At 40.7% G+C, this 16,481-nt stretch overlaps 1 protein-coding gene across 2 annotated transcripts in view; it reads left to right on the top strand.

Annotated features, from left to right (window-relative positions):
• ptprub (protein tyrosine phosphatase receptor type Ub) overlaps nt 1-15,891 on the top strand; it is a 177,188-nt gene extending 161,297 nt beyond the window's left edge. For both annotated transcript variants that reach the window (XM_080501174.1, XM_080501173.1), the window contains 7 exons: nt 759-894; nt 1,542-1,691; nt 3,656-3,970; nt 7,277-7,402; nt 9,206-9,363; nt 12,955-13,090; nt 13,205-15,891. In XM_080501174.1, coding sequence (XP_080357300.1) covers nt 759-894; nt 1,542-1,691; nt 3,656-3,970; nt 7,277-7,402; nt 9,206-9,363; nt 12,955-13,090; nt 13,205-13,267 — 1,084 coding nt within the window. In that variant the 3' untranslated portion in view covers nt 13,268-15,891. The remainder of the gene's footprint in view (nt 1-758; nt 895-1,541; nt 1,692-3,655; nt 3,971-7,276; nt 7,403-9,205; nt 9,364-12,954; nt 13,091-13,204) is intronic.
• Nucleotides 15,892-16,481: the final 590 nt, after the last annotated feature.

The following is a 16,481-nucleotide window of genomic DNA, read 5'->3' as shown; positions in this document are numbered from 1 at the left end:
GAAAGTATTAAATATCCTAAAATATATTTTTACAAAAATTCCCACAGATGTTATTTCCCTTATTGGCTACACATAAAAAATATAATAAGCATAAAACCTTAATTGTTACAGTTCCTCATATAAAGACATATCTCACTACACACTGCCTGACAAACATATTACAGTCTCTGCAGCTTCCAGCAGCCTTTAATAGTCTTTTTCATTGGGCGCAAGTGTGGAGTAAGAGTTTATAGTTAATGAAGTGGGTTTCCCTGTTAATGTACCAGAGTTAACTTTTTTGGTCCAGTTTGCTGGGCTGGTGAAGTAGGTTTAATTTTTATTAATGGAAAATGCATTTTTATCCCTTTCTGCTATAAAAAAAACACAAAATGGCAGAAGTGGGAATATGTAGATGAGAGGGAGGGTATGACCTTCCATTCCTCAAGCAAATGACACCCTGGGTAACTCCAATAAAACCAGTCTAAGTAATGATTAAAAAGCTTGTATAAATCAATCTAAAGCTCTTTATTGATTTCCGTGTCATTAAACACTTAAATTGTATGATTTTAACTTTTATTCGTGTAAGAAAATGAACATTTTAACTCTCTGTGCCATTCAAAAGGTGGATGACATGAATATTTTGTGATGTCTTTCTCGGACTTTGGTAAATGTGTATTTTGTGACACATTAGCACGAGGGAGACTCTGAGCAACACCGTCTGAAAACAAAATGTTTTAAGACGGTGAGATTCGTTACATAAGGTGCTGTTTTTCTCTCAGTGCGGGGGCGGGCCGGACCGGCTGCTACATTGTGTTAGATGTCATGTTGGACATGGCGGAGTGTGAAGGTGTGGTGGATATCTACAACTGCGTTAAAACTCTTTGCTCTCGACGCATCAACATGATCCAGACAGAGGTCAGTGTGTCTGCGGCGCTGCATTTCAACTCATCTCACATCAATCTTGTGCCTGTTTAACACTTTCAGCAAGTTACATCATTGGCTTTAGTATCTTTAGAATCTCTCTCTGCTCCCGAACTTCAGAGAAGTCAGGTTTTCAAACATTTGTTTTTCCCTCCTGTTGTTTGGAAATTCAAAGAGCAAGGGGGGGCGTATTACCATACTCCCACTCTGGGACTTATGTAAAGGTCACTGTGATAGTTTTAGAGACTCACCTTGCCTGTCAGTGTGCTGCGTAGGCACGCGCTGTTCTTCAGATGTGTGGGTCATTTGCATATTCACCCCTTATCATGTAAATCTAGCATTGACTTTGCTGTTTATTACATTTGTAGATATTTGCAGGGGTGCACTAATTAAATGCACGCCGCATGTGTTTGTTTACTCCGAAACATTTATTCATTCTCCAGCAGCCCTGATATGGTGCTAACATTAAAGCGCATGTTTAATTCAGAACAAGGCAGGTTATGAAAAATATCCACTGTTCTTCAAATTGTTTGATTATTTATATACATGCGCTGCTTTAAACCAGCTCGGTTTTTTTTGTAGTCTTTGTTTAGGTGTTTGTCATTTCAAAGCATATTTTGATGTACCTGCTGTTGTTTCAGGAGCAGTACATTTTCATCCATGATGCCATTCTGGAGGCCTGTCTTTGTGGGGAGACCGCTATTTTGGTCAATGAATTTGCAGTCACTTACAAAGAGATGCTGCGAGTGGACTCTCAGAGTAATTCCTCTCAACTGCGGGAGGAGTTTCAGGTAATTCTGCTCTCGGCGTCACATCAAGAACTTAATAATATGGACATGTAGATGAAAGATGTTCTTTGGCGAATGCCTCCAAGAGCCATATTCCATTCATTAAAACACTGGAGCTCTACATCCACGAGCGGAACTGTACAAAGGACACTTTAAAATAGTCACAATCCTTCCAACTACAATAAACACAACGTCAAACATTGTTTACAGGCACGCTGTTCACATTTGATCGCTCATCTTTACATGCACAGCTATGACCACGGCCCAAATAAGTGTTTTAATTGGACCATTGTCTTCATCCTGGTGTACATGCAAGTGTGAGTCATCCAATTATTGCTGAAATCGTGTTGCCTATGTAATGACGGGTGGTGGTTGCCCTACGACATCAAAGACTGAAACAATAGACAATAACAGTCTCGCAAATTAGCAATACAGAGCCCTACAAATGGCTAATGTTCACAACTACCGGTACCTATAAGCTGGATTATATGGTTTGAGCTCCTGATTACCTTTGTATCTGCTTTCTTCATCCAGATGTGTGAGCGAAACATGGAAATCTTTGATTTCAGCTTAGTTAACATGTTTGCATGCTCATTTATTAAGATCAAGCACCATTCAAACTTACACGATAATTGTTTTATTTTATTAGATGAAATGTAGACACGGTGACTGTGAGGGACTTGCAGGTGTCATCCTCTCAAACAGAAAGCATTGCATTGAGGTCTCAATAGCTGTAAACTAAGTTTTGAGAATCAAAATCAAATCATTAATACAATTTCATTCAAAAAAATATATTTATTTGACACATTTAGGGAGTGATGCCAATTGAGATTAGTTTTGAATGTGATTAAAAACCTGGAATTCTGACCTGAATGGTTGCAGGTCTTGTGCAACTTTCACCTCTAAAACAACTTGGAATACTACATTCAATTGGAATACACTGAGAATTTGACAAGATACCGGGAGTCAATCATACTGTTTACAAATTTGTCAATAATGTAATTCATTATTGTGCACTGAATGTTCATTCTGTGATCAGCATTCTTTAACTCAGCATGGCCACTTGTTTCAGGAAGGAATAAGCAGATATGTAGATTCATGCTTGTGTGCCATGTACAAGTGTTTGTATTTGAGCAAGATGATGTTGGTTTCAATTTGACTCCTGAGTGACTGTTATTGAAATCCTCAACCTGCTTTGTGAGAATGCACAAGCAGAACATTTTATTAAATGTTGATTTGAAGGGACAAGAACCAGCTGCGTTCCCACATGCTTTACCTGCCTCATCCTTCCCCCTCTGCTGCGGCACTCAACCAGCAGCTGCATAGATTCCAGGTTTAGCATTTCAAAGTGATAGAGGAAAAGACTCACGTGCTCTGTGGAATGTCATACTATTATATGCGATATGCATATTGCAAGAATTGAAACAGATGCATTGGGAATATTACAGTAGGGTGTGTGACTTTTGGAATGACAAACTGTTATACGATGGTAAAAGAAAGCATTATTTCCTTTGCTTTGATCTTGTGAACTAATCCGTCTGACATCGATGTAGGAAGCCTGTCCTCCACAGTGTTTGTGTTTGCTTTTCAGTTTTTTCATCCTGCTGAAAATCAACTGCCAATCGTTGTCACAGATCAATTATTGATGCTGTGTATTTGTGATTATTTTCCCACATCATCCAATCTAATTATGGTGTCAAGAACAGAGCAGATTGCAATGAGTGCCTTCAAGGTTTTATTCTTTTATTACATTGAGCTTTATTGAACGCTTGGATTGAAACACCCTCAATTACTTTTTAATTTAAAAACATTTTTTTCTTCTCATTTCTCATTACTCCTCCTTTTCACATACATTTCTTTCTTCTGTTTTTTGGGCATGACTCCCGGCATGTTGCCTTCTTCAAACGCCATTTAAAATCTTCCTTTGTTGCCGCCTCACTGTCACCTTTTGATATTTCCCTTTGCAGACGCTCAACTCTGTGACACCTCACCTGGACGTGGAGGAGTGCAGCATTGCTCTGTTGCCCAGGAACCGGGAGAAGAACCGCAGCATGGACGTTCTGCCACCCGACCGCGCCCTGGCCTTCTTGGTCACAACAGAAGGGGAGAGTAACAATTACATCAATGCAGCTCTCGCTGACAGCTTCCACCGACAGGCTGCTTTCATTGTGACCCCTCACCCCCTGCCGGGCACCACGGCTGACTTCTGGAGGCTGGTGTTTGACTACGGCTGCACAGCTGTGGTCATGCTGAACCAACTCAACCAGTCAAACTCTGCCTGGGTAAGGTCAAAGTGTTATACGCTTCTTTATTGCCATTGATTTGTTGGCACTGTGAGAAAAAAAAAAGAGAAAGGAAAATATTTGAGTCCACTCACAAACACTGTGCCACTGTTTGCTGTACAAGTTTGTAGTTTTAGTCTCGGGGTTGCATGAACTTGATTTGAGACTTTTCCTGACATAGCCTGCCTTCACTGTTGCTGTATCTTTACTGTACTTGGGATTAGTTCCTTCATGCCATTTTGTTGGGCTTTGATCCCTGACCGTATTGATCTCAAGACTTGACGAGATAACGGCTGCCCCAGTTCTTCTTTTCCCTCCCTGAGATACATCTCAGAAGAATTGGCTTGTATTACCCTCCAGCAGTTCTTTTTGTTGTCAGCCCACTTTCTTTTTTCTTTTCTTTTTTTTTCAGGAGCATATGTCTGTGTCTCTCGCTGTCTCTCTCTCTCTCTCTCTCTCGCTCCCTCGTTTTGCTGCCATGTTTCTCTATACTGTTTCAAAATTTAATTGCAATAATAATTAGTGGAAATATAAGAAAAGATTCAAGGACCGTACTCACTTATACGGAGAATAAAAAAATCCAACATAAAATATTAATTCATCTGTTAGAAGAGAATTTAAAGCTTTTGCACTCCAGATTTCCCTCCATAAGCCATGTAATTGCAGCTGGTAAATAAGGACTCAAGGGCTCCGTTGGATAATCATCAGCCACGCCGAGGGAGGCGACACTAGATCCTTGAGTTTGTTCTGAGGAATGACATGTAAATATAATCATATATTTTTGTCCAAAAATCTCTGTACTTGTGAACACCACCCCCCCCCCAAAAAAAAAAAAAACACATAAAAAAGATCCACCATTCTTAGGTTAATGCAAATTTTCAAAATAAAGAATCATCACATTGATCATGCATACTTAAGAAGAAAGTGATTAACAAGGCTTTGATTATTATTAAATAAAATACGTGATTCTTAAGACCGTTGTCAGTTGGGAAAACTGAGCTTACAAGCTTACAATTGTAGTATGAGCGCCAAGGCTGAGGCGATGAATAATTGTAACATCCAGGCATGTAACAGAAGGGACAACATACTCTATTTAAGAGCCCAAAGCTGGCACAGCTCGACTACAGCCTTACTCACACAACTCTGATTTGTTGGACTAAATCTGAATGAGACTGGCAACCATCCATCCAATCCTTAACAGGAGATAAACAGTTGTGCAGAAACGACAGTGTTGCTGTATGATTGCAACTCTGAGATGGATACAAGAGGGCATCATTAACTCAGCATGAGAATTAAGAAACCACATCTAATAATTATTCTATTTTGCAGGTATGTAACACTGTAGCCTCAGGAAATGATGAAAACAAGTAAAAAGAGGGGTTCAGAAACAGTTCCTTGTGGGATGCCAAATGTGCACAACCTGCAAGGATGAAACACCTCCAACAAACCAAAGAAGACTTGCAGCAGGCAAAATAAAAGCTGCCAAGGACAAATGAACAGATCTGAATAGGAGCATTTTAATCCGAAATGTAAAATGCTACACTGAGATCAGGCAAACTGGCACACGCAAGGCAACATTTGTTCTTTATTAATACTCTTGCAAGGGCAATTCAATGTTCTTATAAATAATCTCTCATTATCTTGTATTTACACCTGTACATGAATAACTTTTGAATTCCAGAAAAAGCCACTGGCATTGAAAGTAATAACTTCTACAAAGTCTCATTTTGGGGATTTCAAGCCTGGATGTGGAATTTAAAAGTGTTGAAAGCCAAACTTTAAACATTAAATGAGCATAATGTGTTGCATTGCATTACAACCTTGAACATCATGCATTCAGATCTATGCTGGTTAATTGTAAAAGTAGGCCTTAAGATGTTTTGTTATTTCAAGAAAAATCCTTCTCCAGCAAAGACATATACTGCCCTCCCTCCCTCCATCCCTCCAGAATCTTCATGTATTTTTAATTTTGTGTTTTGATGTATTCTAAGGTTTTATAAAGTAATTTATTGCCTCGTCTCTGCATGCTGCTTTATAAATAAACTTACCTTGCCCTACCTTTTATGTTTACTGTATCCAGCTTCGCTTCATATGTAGATGGAAATGCCATTCCTGCTGACTTTTAGGTGAAGGCAGGGTACACCCTAGACAGGTCACCAGTCCATTACTGAGTAAACACAATCTTAGACTTATGCATTTAGATAACAATTATCTCTTTCTGCTGTGGGTGGAAGCTGCCAGGCAAAACCTATGCACACTTTAGAACATGTAATGAGACGACATTATGCTCAAAGTTAATCAGTCTGTTAATGTTTCTGCAGAGGAGAGTCTCTCATGTACCCTGGTGAATTTAAAGCTGAAAAACAAATAGTTTACGCAGCAAAACCTTTACCACTACTTGCATCTGTTGTCTGTTTTATTTGATATTGGTATTTTCCCTCCGGTCTTAATGTATTTCATGCATCAATGTTCACCTACCAGACAAAAAGTGCTATTCAGCGATAGACAGGTGAGAACCGCTGACACTTCCTACAGTAATTTGTTGCTCGCTGGCACTCATTATAAGAGTATCTACCAAAAGCAATTATTCAGAATCAGTAAACTACTTATATGACCTCTACAGCCTTGATGAGTATCAGTATTAATCTTTTGTGATGTTGGGCTCATTTAAGTAGAAACGGGGTGCTGCTGTATTGGCCCTCTGTATTCTGGTAATAATAATATAAAGAAAAGAAACAGTTGGTACTCCTGTTCAATCCCTTCTCTCATTCACTCCTTTTTAAATGTTTTCATCTGGTTTTTTGTCAGTGCAAAGCAGACCTTGTGGGTCTGGAAATTGAGTTATAGCAGCTCTAAGTTGTTCATTTCGTTCATTTCGAGATCTTGTTTTGAACTATGTTATAGAGTTTATTCTGCGTAGTGGAGTACTCTGTCTCCCTCTTGTTGCTATCTATCAAAGCACATTACATCTCCCCTTTCCCAGGATGCTTTTCTCCTCATACTCACACCAGCAGTGTACTGTAACACCTCATGCTCTATGTGAACACACGCTAATGCCATTATTATTGCTCCTATTATGCCCAATCTGGATGCCTCTTCATCCTGTTTCTGCTTTTTTAGCATTAATACCTGCATACAGACACACTTCACAAAATGGTTTTCTTTTTCTTTTACGAGAACAAAAAAAAAAAAGTTCTGCCTCATCAGCATAAGAATTACATATTTCCCCCAGGTACTGTACATGCCAGAGTCAACTACTAATAAAACTGTCTGTCCTTTTCTGGTTTTCTCCCATTCTACATGTAGCCATGTGTTCAGTACTGGCCGGAGCCTGGTTTACAGCAGTACGGGCCAATGGAGGTGGAGTTTCTGTCCATGTCAGCAGACGAGGATGTCATCACGCGTCTGTTTCGGGTCAAGAACGTCACAAGGGTGAGTCATTACAATGAGCCAAACACCTGCACTGGACACGTTGTTCCCCTCAGTGATATTTCGCAAATGATAACTCAAAGCCTCATTTGAAATGCATTAGCTGTGATCTCACTGGTAATTCAGCGCTGACATTTTACCTACAGTACATTTAGAGCTGCCACCTGCAATGTGTGTCTGAGGGTTTGACACAAGTTCACAAAGTCAAAGTGCTATGAGCCATTAAAACCTTTACAGCATGGCTCCACACTCTGTCCATGTGGGTCTTATGTTGAAATGAGACCAAAGTTAACCACTCTATGGCTGCATTTTTACATCACATTACTATGCCCCATTGTACACACTGTTCACATTCACATCTTCAGGTTGATTTGTTCTATTGCCTATTGCCTATGCCCTATAAACTATTCCTTGCTAACTTATTTATATTTTTTCGTAAGTTCAGAAAAAAGAACAACCAAAACCTCTGTTTTAATTGAAAGTTCCCAATTAAAGTGGTTATTATTATAAGAATTTTCCATTTATTGAAAACACATGGGAGAAAAATGGTTGACATGTATGCAATAAAGGTCGCTCTCTCCCACTTTCAATTTCTTCTTGTCATTACTCAGATAGGTGTCTTCCCTCTCTCAGGTGCCTGTTGGCATACTAAGGAGAGGACTTTCATCATAATAATACCTGAATATTTTCACCTGCAGTGTACTTGTTCAAACTGCAAAGTAGATTCTCTTTTGATTTGTTCATAAACCATGTCACACATTTTAAGAAGTCCATCATTATGTGACTGTCGTGAAATTGGCTAAATAAAGCTCCTCGCAGTTCTGTCATAGTAGAGGGAACACAGTGGATGTCAGAGGGATCTCTCCTCAACAGGACTATGCACTTCAAATGTACTCATATATATGAATCAGTAATTTTCACTTCACACACTGCTTTGTGTTGAGGATGTGTGTGTGCAGGTATGCATGCATATTTTATGCACAGGAATATGCATGAGCGCATGCATTCAACTCAGGATCACCGTCAACCAATAATCGGAGAAATCTGTATGCGCGGCACGTCTTCTCTGTCATTATAAGCAGCGTGACAGGCAGTGCCCAGAACTTCTTTCTTGATTGGCATCCTTGCCTCTTCTGTCAGCTGCCCCCTGTCATTTCCCTCTACCTGTACCACCTTTTCTTCTCCTTACTGCACATCTCAGTCGAGGAGAGGGCAACATAGCATGGTGTGAGAGGAATCGAATCACACGGAAGTAGCACAAACGTCTCACTCCCTAAGCCCCCTTCTCAGAGCTTTCGTGTATAGTTTTCCTATGTGTGACAATGATATACAAGGGTAGGGAGTAAAAGTAAAAGTAAGTGCATTGTAAGCATATGTATGTGGCTATGAGAGAACTGCAAAAAAAAAAAAAAGGAGTGCATTGTGTAAATCCCATTTTCACAGAGGTAACTCCTCCATGCATCGTTGGTGTCTTTGCCAGCCCAATTTGCATGACTTAGAGCTCTCCACTGGTCCTTAAGTATTAGGTGAGATTCCACGGGACAAGGTTATGAACATACAGGGACCTCTTTCGCACACAGCTCGGTTCCCACTTATACCTACATAGCCACATATCTCAGATTTAGGCTGCTGAGTGAGCAGAGCCAAGAGTGCCAGTCTGCTGCCTGGGGAGCACTCAAGAGTTGTTGTTAGCTGGCAAACACAGAAACACCCAGAAATGTTAATGCAACACAGACACGTGTACTGTAGGTGCGCTAACACTGTACAGTAAACGCTGATGCTTTATGTTTTCTCTTCCATCTGAAGCTCCAAGAGGGTCAGCTGGTGGTGTGTCAGTTCCAGTTCCTGCGCTGGTCTGCATATCGTGACGTTCCCGACTCCAAGAAGGCATTCCTCAACCTGCTGGCTCAAGTGCACAAGTGGCAGAGGGAGTGTGGCGAAGGGCGCACTGTTGTGCACTGCCTGTGAGTGATCCTTCAGCTACATGCATCTCTTTTATATAAAAAAAGGTCTTTGACAACAAATTTCTGCTGCTGAAGACTGACATTTAAAAGTGCATTAAAAACCAAAGGCTCATCCTCTGAAGGCAGTATCACAGATATGTCTGTGAAAACATGGTAAAGCACGAGCAAATCTGTTTGATGGGAGACAGACTGTGTCGGGCTTTGTCTCTGCAGAGTTACGAGCGGTTTGGTGCAATGAGATGCAGTGCCATTTCTCGTAGCTCTATTTTATAGTGTGGAAAATGAAATTGCGGCGTGAATGTGCTGTGCTGTGCTGTGCTGTGCTGTGCTGTGCTGTGCTGTGCTGTGCTGTGCTGTGCTGTGCTGTGCTGTGCTGTGCTATGGTGGAGGCTGTGGCGCTGTACGTTCCTCTGTTGTCCCAAGCCTCCAGAGTGCACACCCCGGCTGATGAATATGAATGGGCCGTCGAGCTCATTGCCAACCCGTCACACGTTTATCCCTGCCGCCCCCATCCAAAAGCACATCACTCAGTGCTGTCACACAGTGTTACCCACGACAACCAGGAAAGAGATTATGGAGATCAAATCAATTATGGCTTAATACAGAATGCGATGGTTCTCACTACACTAAATCCGGGACTGCCAAAGCACTGACGACGATTGATTACCTTAATATTGCTTGTATACGCTGCAAAGTCTTCCATGCCCACCTTGGCTGGGTTTGTCCCAGGAGAGAGGAAATGGATTGTCCTCCAGTACTTTATTGATATTGCCTTTCATTTATGATGACCAGGACAGTATTTCACTCGGTATGTCACATTATGCTCTTATTTCCTCTATTTTTGCTTGCTAACATTTTTTACCATGTTGTTATTTTTATATTGTATAAATATTTTACAAATACTTGGCATTTATATACTGCTCGTGCTACATAAGCTTTTTCAAGTCCTTGCCTTTTTATGAGGTTGTATTACCACAAAAACACGGTGGTTAGATTACTTGTATTGTGCTTACACTCAATTATTGTCTCCCAGAAGTCTGTTAAAGACATTAGAAGGCTTATTCCTTTTGGGGAGAGAAATACATTGGTATATCGGATACTTCATATATAATATGCAGCAACACCTGCCGTATGTGCATTGATACAGAACTGAATGGTTTCAGATACTGAAACTTGGATTTGTATGGCAACAACCAGCGAGTCGGGAGATAAACCGTAGTTTAATGGAAGGTGAGCTCGGGAAAGCTCATTTATATACATAGAGTATTAAATAAACATTTCATAAAAATGTAAATGTCTGCAGTCATGCTAGTGCCTCAGTGGGCCTCAGGAGAGGCTAAGTTCCCTTGCTGGGATTACATACACTGTGATTGGTTGTTTCACCATCAGGCAACCAGTCCCTCACTGTATCTATAATCCTCCCACAACGCAACTACCAATCATAAAAATATGTAATCCCAGCAAAGGGCATGTAGTCTCACGTGCCTCAGTGAGGCTTGCTAATGTCAGAATGTTAACAGACTATCGATGTTTGAAGCTTCCTTCTTATGTTAACATGTTACCCTGCTAATATATAAGGTCCCAGTAACTAAACTGCTCGTTTCAGTTCATTTCTGATGAATTTCAGACCCAATATCAAAAGACAAAAAATAATTGCAAAAGTCAAACTCATATCAGTGCATCATTATAACTCAGACTTTAATTTGTTTTATGAGTTTGTTTATTATAAAAATAAACACATTTTTAAACTCCCTCATGATTGAACTTTTTGGTCAATATTTCTTTTTAGTTCTTGGGAAAAACACTTAAGAAACGATTTCACGTTCAACTGGGACCAATCTTAATCATACATATGACTTGTACTTTGACTTGTAAATATCTTTTAATATTTTCTTTTTGTGTACTGAGGGGATTTTGTTTGTTGTTATGTTTTCATCATTCAAAATACATAATTTGTCTGCAGCTAGTATTAGATTACAGATATCCAAATGTATCCTGGGCAGGATTTATTGTTTCTGAATCTTGGTCTTTTCCTGTCGTCTTTTTTCATTTTAGTGCAAAACTATATATTTTGAGTCTCCACAGATTCATGTAGATTCAGGAACTGGACCTGTTGTGACCACAGCGATGGGTTCAAGCGCCACATTTCTTCCACTTCTATTTGACAGTTGGCTGGACTAATTGTGACCGACTGCAGCTGTGATTGTGACTGTAGCCATGGAATGACATGGCCTGTCACTGTGATAGTGTCTGTGCTTTGGTTGTAATGACTATGACAGTAACACATCGGTCAGACATCAGTGTAACGCTGACTAACATACAGCTGTGTGTGTGTGTGTGTGTGTGTGTGTGTGTGTGTGTGTGTGTGTGTGTGTGTGTGTGTGTGTGTGTGTGTGTGTGTGTGTGTGTGTGTGTGTGTGTGTGTGTGTGTGTGTGTGCGCGCATTGCTTCCCATGTCTCCTGTTCAATCGTTCAGACAGTACCGTGTCAATGTTTTTTTTTGGCTGATGCTCATAGGAGCAGTTATAGTATATAGTATACAGTTAAATCTACGTTTCTATTTATAGAATCATACATGCTGCTGAAATCTGAGCAATATCCTCATATACAGCCAGAATGCTGCTTATCCCAGGCAGTCAGAGCAGCTCTGCTTACAGCCCCAGAAAGAGGGAAGTGTTACATCATGTCTCCTCTCTGTACTTTGCATTGTCCAGAATTGGCAGTGTAGTATAATGACAACAAGACAATAACTGTTTCTATGGGGACGAGCTAGAAATATTGCAAGGGAATTGTACAGCTTGATGCAAAAGAATACAAACGATACAGATAAGTTCAAGGAACACACAATCTGCACAATAGATGATGGACCGTTGTAGATAATGAGGCACATCACACTATTTCTGACTACTGTGACCTCCGGGAGATTCTCTGTGTTATTATTTACAGATTATAGTTTTGGACACCTCTACAATCTACAACAAAACTGTCAAACTCATTTTAGTTCAGGACCCATTTAGAACCTAATTGCCAGGCTGCGCCAGTGACATGATAGCATAATGACCTATAAATACCAAAAACTCCAAGGTTTTCCTTTATTTTAGGTCAAAAAGACAAGTATAATGACACTATGATGAAGGATCTCAGCTTTTCTTGAAAGAAAAAAAGTTCAATCTAAAATCCTGCTCGCCGCAGTGTCTTTTCTTCAGAGTAATGTTGTCAAAACCTTCTCAGAACACAGGATTTTCTGCTGCCTGCTGTTCAGTTCTGTGTCTCAGCCTTGCTTTGTATAGTGTCACACCCTGTGAACATAACAGGAAGACCATGCGGGCCCTTGGAGCAGTGGTGAGCGCTCTCGCCTCACAGGGAGGTCATGGGTTCCTCCTGCAGTCCAAAAATATCCATGTGAGGTTAATCAGTGACCCTAAATTGCCCCAAGGTGTGAAAGTGAGTGTGTGTGGTTTTCTGTCTCTCTCTGTTTGCCCTGTGATGGACTGAAACCTGAGCAGGGATCGGCACCAGCGCCCCACGACCCTGCACAGGATGAAGTGGTATACAAGGATGAATATCGTTCAATGATTTTCTCTTCCTCAGCAATGGTGGTGGCCGTAGTGGGAGCTTCTGTGCCTGCAACATTCTCCTCGAGATGATTCAGTACCAGAACATGGTGGACATCTTCTATGCTGTCAAAACTCTACGCAACTGCAAACCCAACATGGTGGAGTCTCTGGTATGGAAGTCTATAAAATTATTGAAGCAATGTGTGTTTAAATCAGTCGAATTTTCCTGTCAATATTTTCTTGTTTTCACTTTTTAATTCGAGAATGTGTGTGTTTTCCTGCAGGACCAGTATCGATTTTGCTATGACCTTGTCCTGGAGTATTTGGACTGCTTTGAAGGCAGATAGCAACTAAATGTTTACCACAGCAGCAGCATCCCATGCGCTGGGAGATTTGATTTTAGGCCACCCAGTGACCTCCCTCTTCTTTAAGACCTGTGGACGCGGCTTTCAAAGGACTGCAGAGGGAAGCAAAGAAAGGAAAAAAAAAAAGAAAAACATGGTCAAGGTTCTAACTTTTAACCTTTAATGTACAGCTGTGATTTCCTCCTTGTCGGTGATCTTTATCTCTTTTGATATTTTCTTTTGTGTTTTTCTTGATCCTGTTTGCCTCCTGGACTTAATCTCTTTTGTGCTTAGGGTTTTTGTAGCAGCGAAACAATATTGCGAGCTACAAAATGGACCTGTCTATTGCAAAGAGGGGGTCACCTTGGCTGTGTTTCATCGTTTTATTTGAACATTGAGGAGGCTGGATGTAATGCCAGAGTTACAGCAGCATTATCTAACCTTGGAAGCATTTTCTTCTCTCTTAAGAGCTACAGACAACAGCAGTCCACTGTGGTTGTGGCATGACTTATCTACCATACCATAAACTGCCTTACTCTCTGACAATAGAAACATTTATTCAAATCTCTGAATAAACCTCAAAGGTGGTCATGCTGGTATTTTAAATAGCAACAAAAGACCTACAATATTGAGATAGACTGTCCCAGTGTTTCAAAATATTGATGCAGAAACTGTACAGTTGTGCAACGTGTTGTATTTTGCCATAATGTTTGTGCTGGATTACCATGTGTGCTATCGGTGGGCGTTGCCAGGGACCACGGCGTTGGGCCTGGCGCCACCGTGGGAGATTCCTGTCTCATTACTGTCACAGTGCCAATCCCAATGACTGACTTGAATCCTTTACTTTGTTCTACAGCATCATCTTGATATATGCCTACAAACAAAAACTGTGTGTACTGCATCAGCTGATGTTCTCGCTCCAAAATGATTGTTTGTATTTTATACCCAATGAAGGATGCAAAGGAGCAGGTGGAAAAACACTTTGAAACATAGTGCTGGTGTGAAAAAAAAAAGATGTTCCATTAATGCTGTGGTGAAATGTTAAAACCAGTGCTGAGTTACAGACTCAACCTGGAACTCTTTTACTCCTTTTGTCGTCTGAGACGTTTGGTTGTACTGTAAACTGTCAAAGCAAGTTAAGCCAGTTATAATTTTATCATTTCCCTTTCAGGTAGGGGGCTCATTTTGACATGGAGTTAGTTGTTGTTACTAGTGATGTGAAATTAATGAAGCAAAATATACATAAAAATTTTAAAAAATGGGAAACAAGATTGTGTAGAAAGAGAGAGAGAAAAAAAAGGTATTTTGCGTCAGCCAGTGAACCGATCAATGTTATTGGTCGTCTTTCTTCTTTTTTAAATGAAAATACATGGCAGAAGAGGATTAGCGTGACACAATTGGCTGCTGACCTTGCTGTTCTATAAAATGTGCTATTTTTCGGCTACTGGTCAATGTCTGGAGACCACTGGACTGCTTTATCCCACAATCAATGGAAGAAACTCTTCTGTCAGGTTGGAGTGTGATACACATAATGATTTGACTCAGCACTGAAACACCTAGAAAGACCCAATCACAGCAATGGGAAACAATTTTCTCTTTAATTTGTTTTTTTTTCCAGAACCACAAAATACTCCTCTACACTCCATTATTACACTTGAACTGATGTTATGGTTTATCCACCAACACTTGTTGAGCATTTGAAGGAGGGCGGTGAAGGTGTCACTCCAGGACCTGCCCTAACAAAAAGGGAGAGACACACTCCGGCCCGCGGAGGCTTGAGAAAACGGCAGCTAGACTAACTCGGTCTGGTCCGGCTCAGGTGGGAGCCCCAGAAAAAAACAGGATGAATCAGAGAGGGCACCAACGTCAACAAGCTCAGTCTAAGTTGTTAATAGAGCAGCTTGTATTTTTGGTGGGGATGAAGAACGAGGTAGCTACAGTGTAGTCAGTGATCTGACCAATGATTGCTGGAGGAAGTGCTTGGACACTTTTTCTCAAGTCTGGAAGAAATGTGTATATAACAGATGTATGATATGTTATGTGAATATTATGTGAATACTATAGTCTATGTTTGCCCAGAGTAAAGACATACAGTAAAGTAACCTCTACGTAACCACGAAGCTGAATGTGCCGTAAATGACCATTTTGTGAGGTTTTTTTTTTTTTCCTTCTTTTTTGCGAGAACTTTTAATAGATGAGTATGAACCGAGTCTCCCTACTTCTAAAAGCATGTATAAATCCATGGTCTGCTTTTACATTTCAGTTAATGTCAAAATATCAAGATCTACATGTTTTAGTCATCTACTGTGTTTTCCAGCAGCCACAAGCACATTGTACCTTTATCATTCCAAAGCTTTTTTATTACGACTTCTCTCTGAGTGACAGCAGTCGCCAGCTGCCACAGAACTTCTCTCTCTCTCTCTCTCTGTCTCTCTGTCTCTCTCTCTCTCTCTCTCTCTCTCTCTCTCTCTCTCTCTCTCTCTCTCTCTCTCTCTCTCTCTCTCTCTCTCTCTCTCTCTCTCTCTCTCGCTCTCTCGCTCTCTCTCACACACACAAACTGACGATACGTGACTACTGTGTTTTTGACCATTGTATTTGTGGGGACCAGGTGTGTATTTAAAAGAGTCATGACAGAGAAGACAGATGTACAGTATATGTGGTTCCGGAAGAGTTTTCTTCTGAAGGATAACAACAATTAACAATAAAGAACAAAGAGGAAACACAGATATGTTGTCAAAGTATTATTTGATATTCAATCCAAAATGCGCACACAGCTGAAAGATGCTTGTGGTTTTTACGACTGGTTTGTCAGCAGAAGCGGAGAACTGACAGCTCAACATGGACTTCCTGTCGAAAAACCTCTGACCAACCCCTCCTGCGGTTTCTCGTACGGATGTGGTCTTTTAGCAGTTCCCGTCGCCTCGAACCACATTGAACATTTGATCTTACCCCGCCTTTTAATCTCCCACCTTATTTCTTTCCCTTTCCCCTTTTCATCATACCTCTCCCCTGCTCTCAACTCTCCTTTCATTACTTTCACTTCTCCTTCTCATCCCTCTTCAGCTCTCTGGCTTTGCTGAGAGTAAGGTGACTCCAGACCGCAGACTTCCTCTCTCACCCACGGCTACGTTGAATAATGCAGCAGTCCTGCAAGTTGATCCAGTGCTTAGCGGAGGGACAAGTCAGATTAATTAGAGGACAAGACCCCTGCTGTTGA

The sequence above is a fragment of the Blennius ocellaris genome (genome assembly GCF_963422515.1).
Source record: "Blennius ocellaris genome assembly, chromosome: 8".
Taxonomy (NCBI): domain Eukaryota; kingdom Metazoa; phylum Chordata; class Actinopteri; order Blenniiformes; family Blenniidae; genus Blennius; species Blennius ocellaris.
The sequence above is the reverse complement of the archived record's forward strand: the minus strand, read 5'-3'. Positions and strand labels throughout refer to the sequence as shown.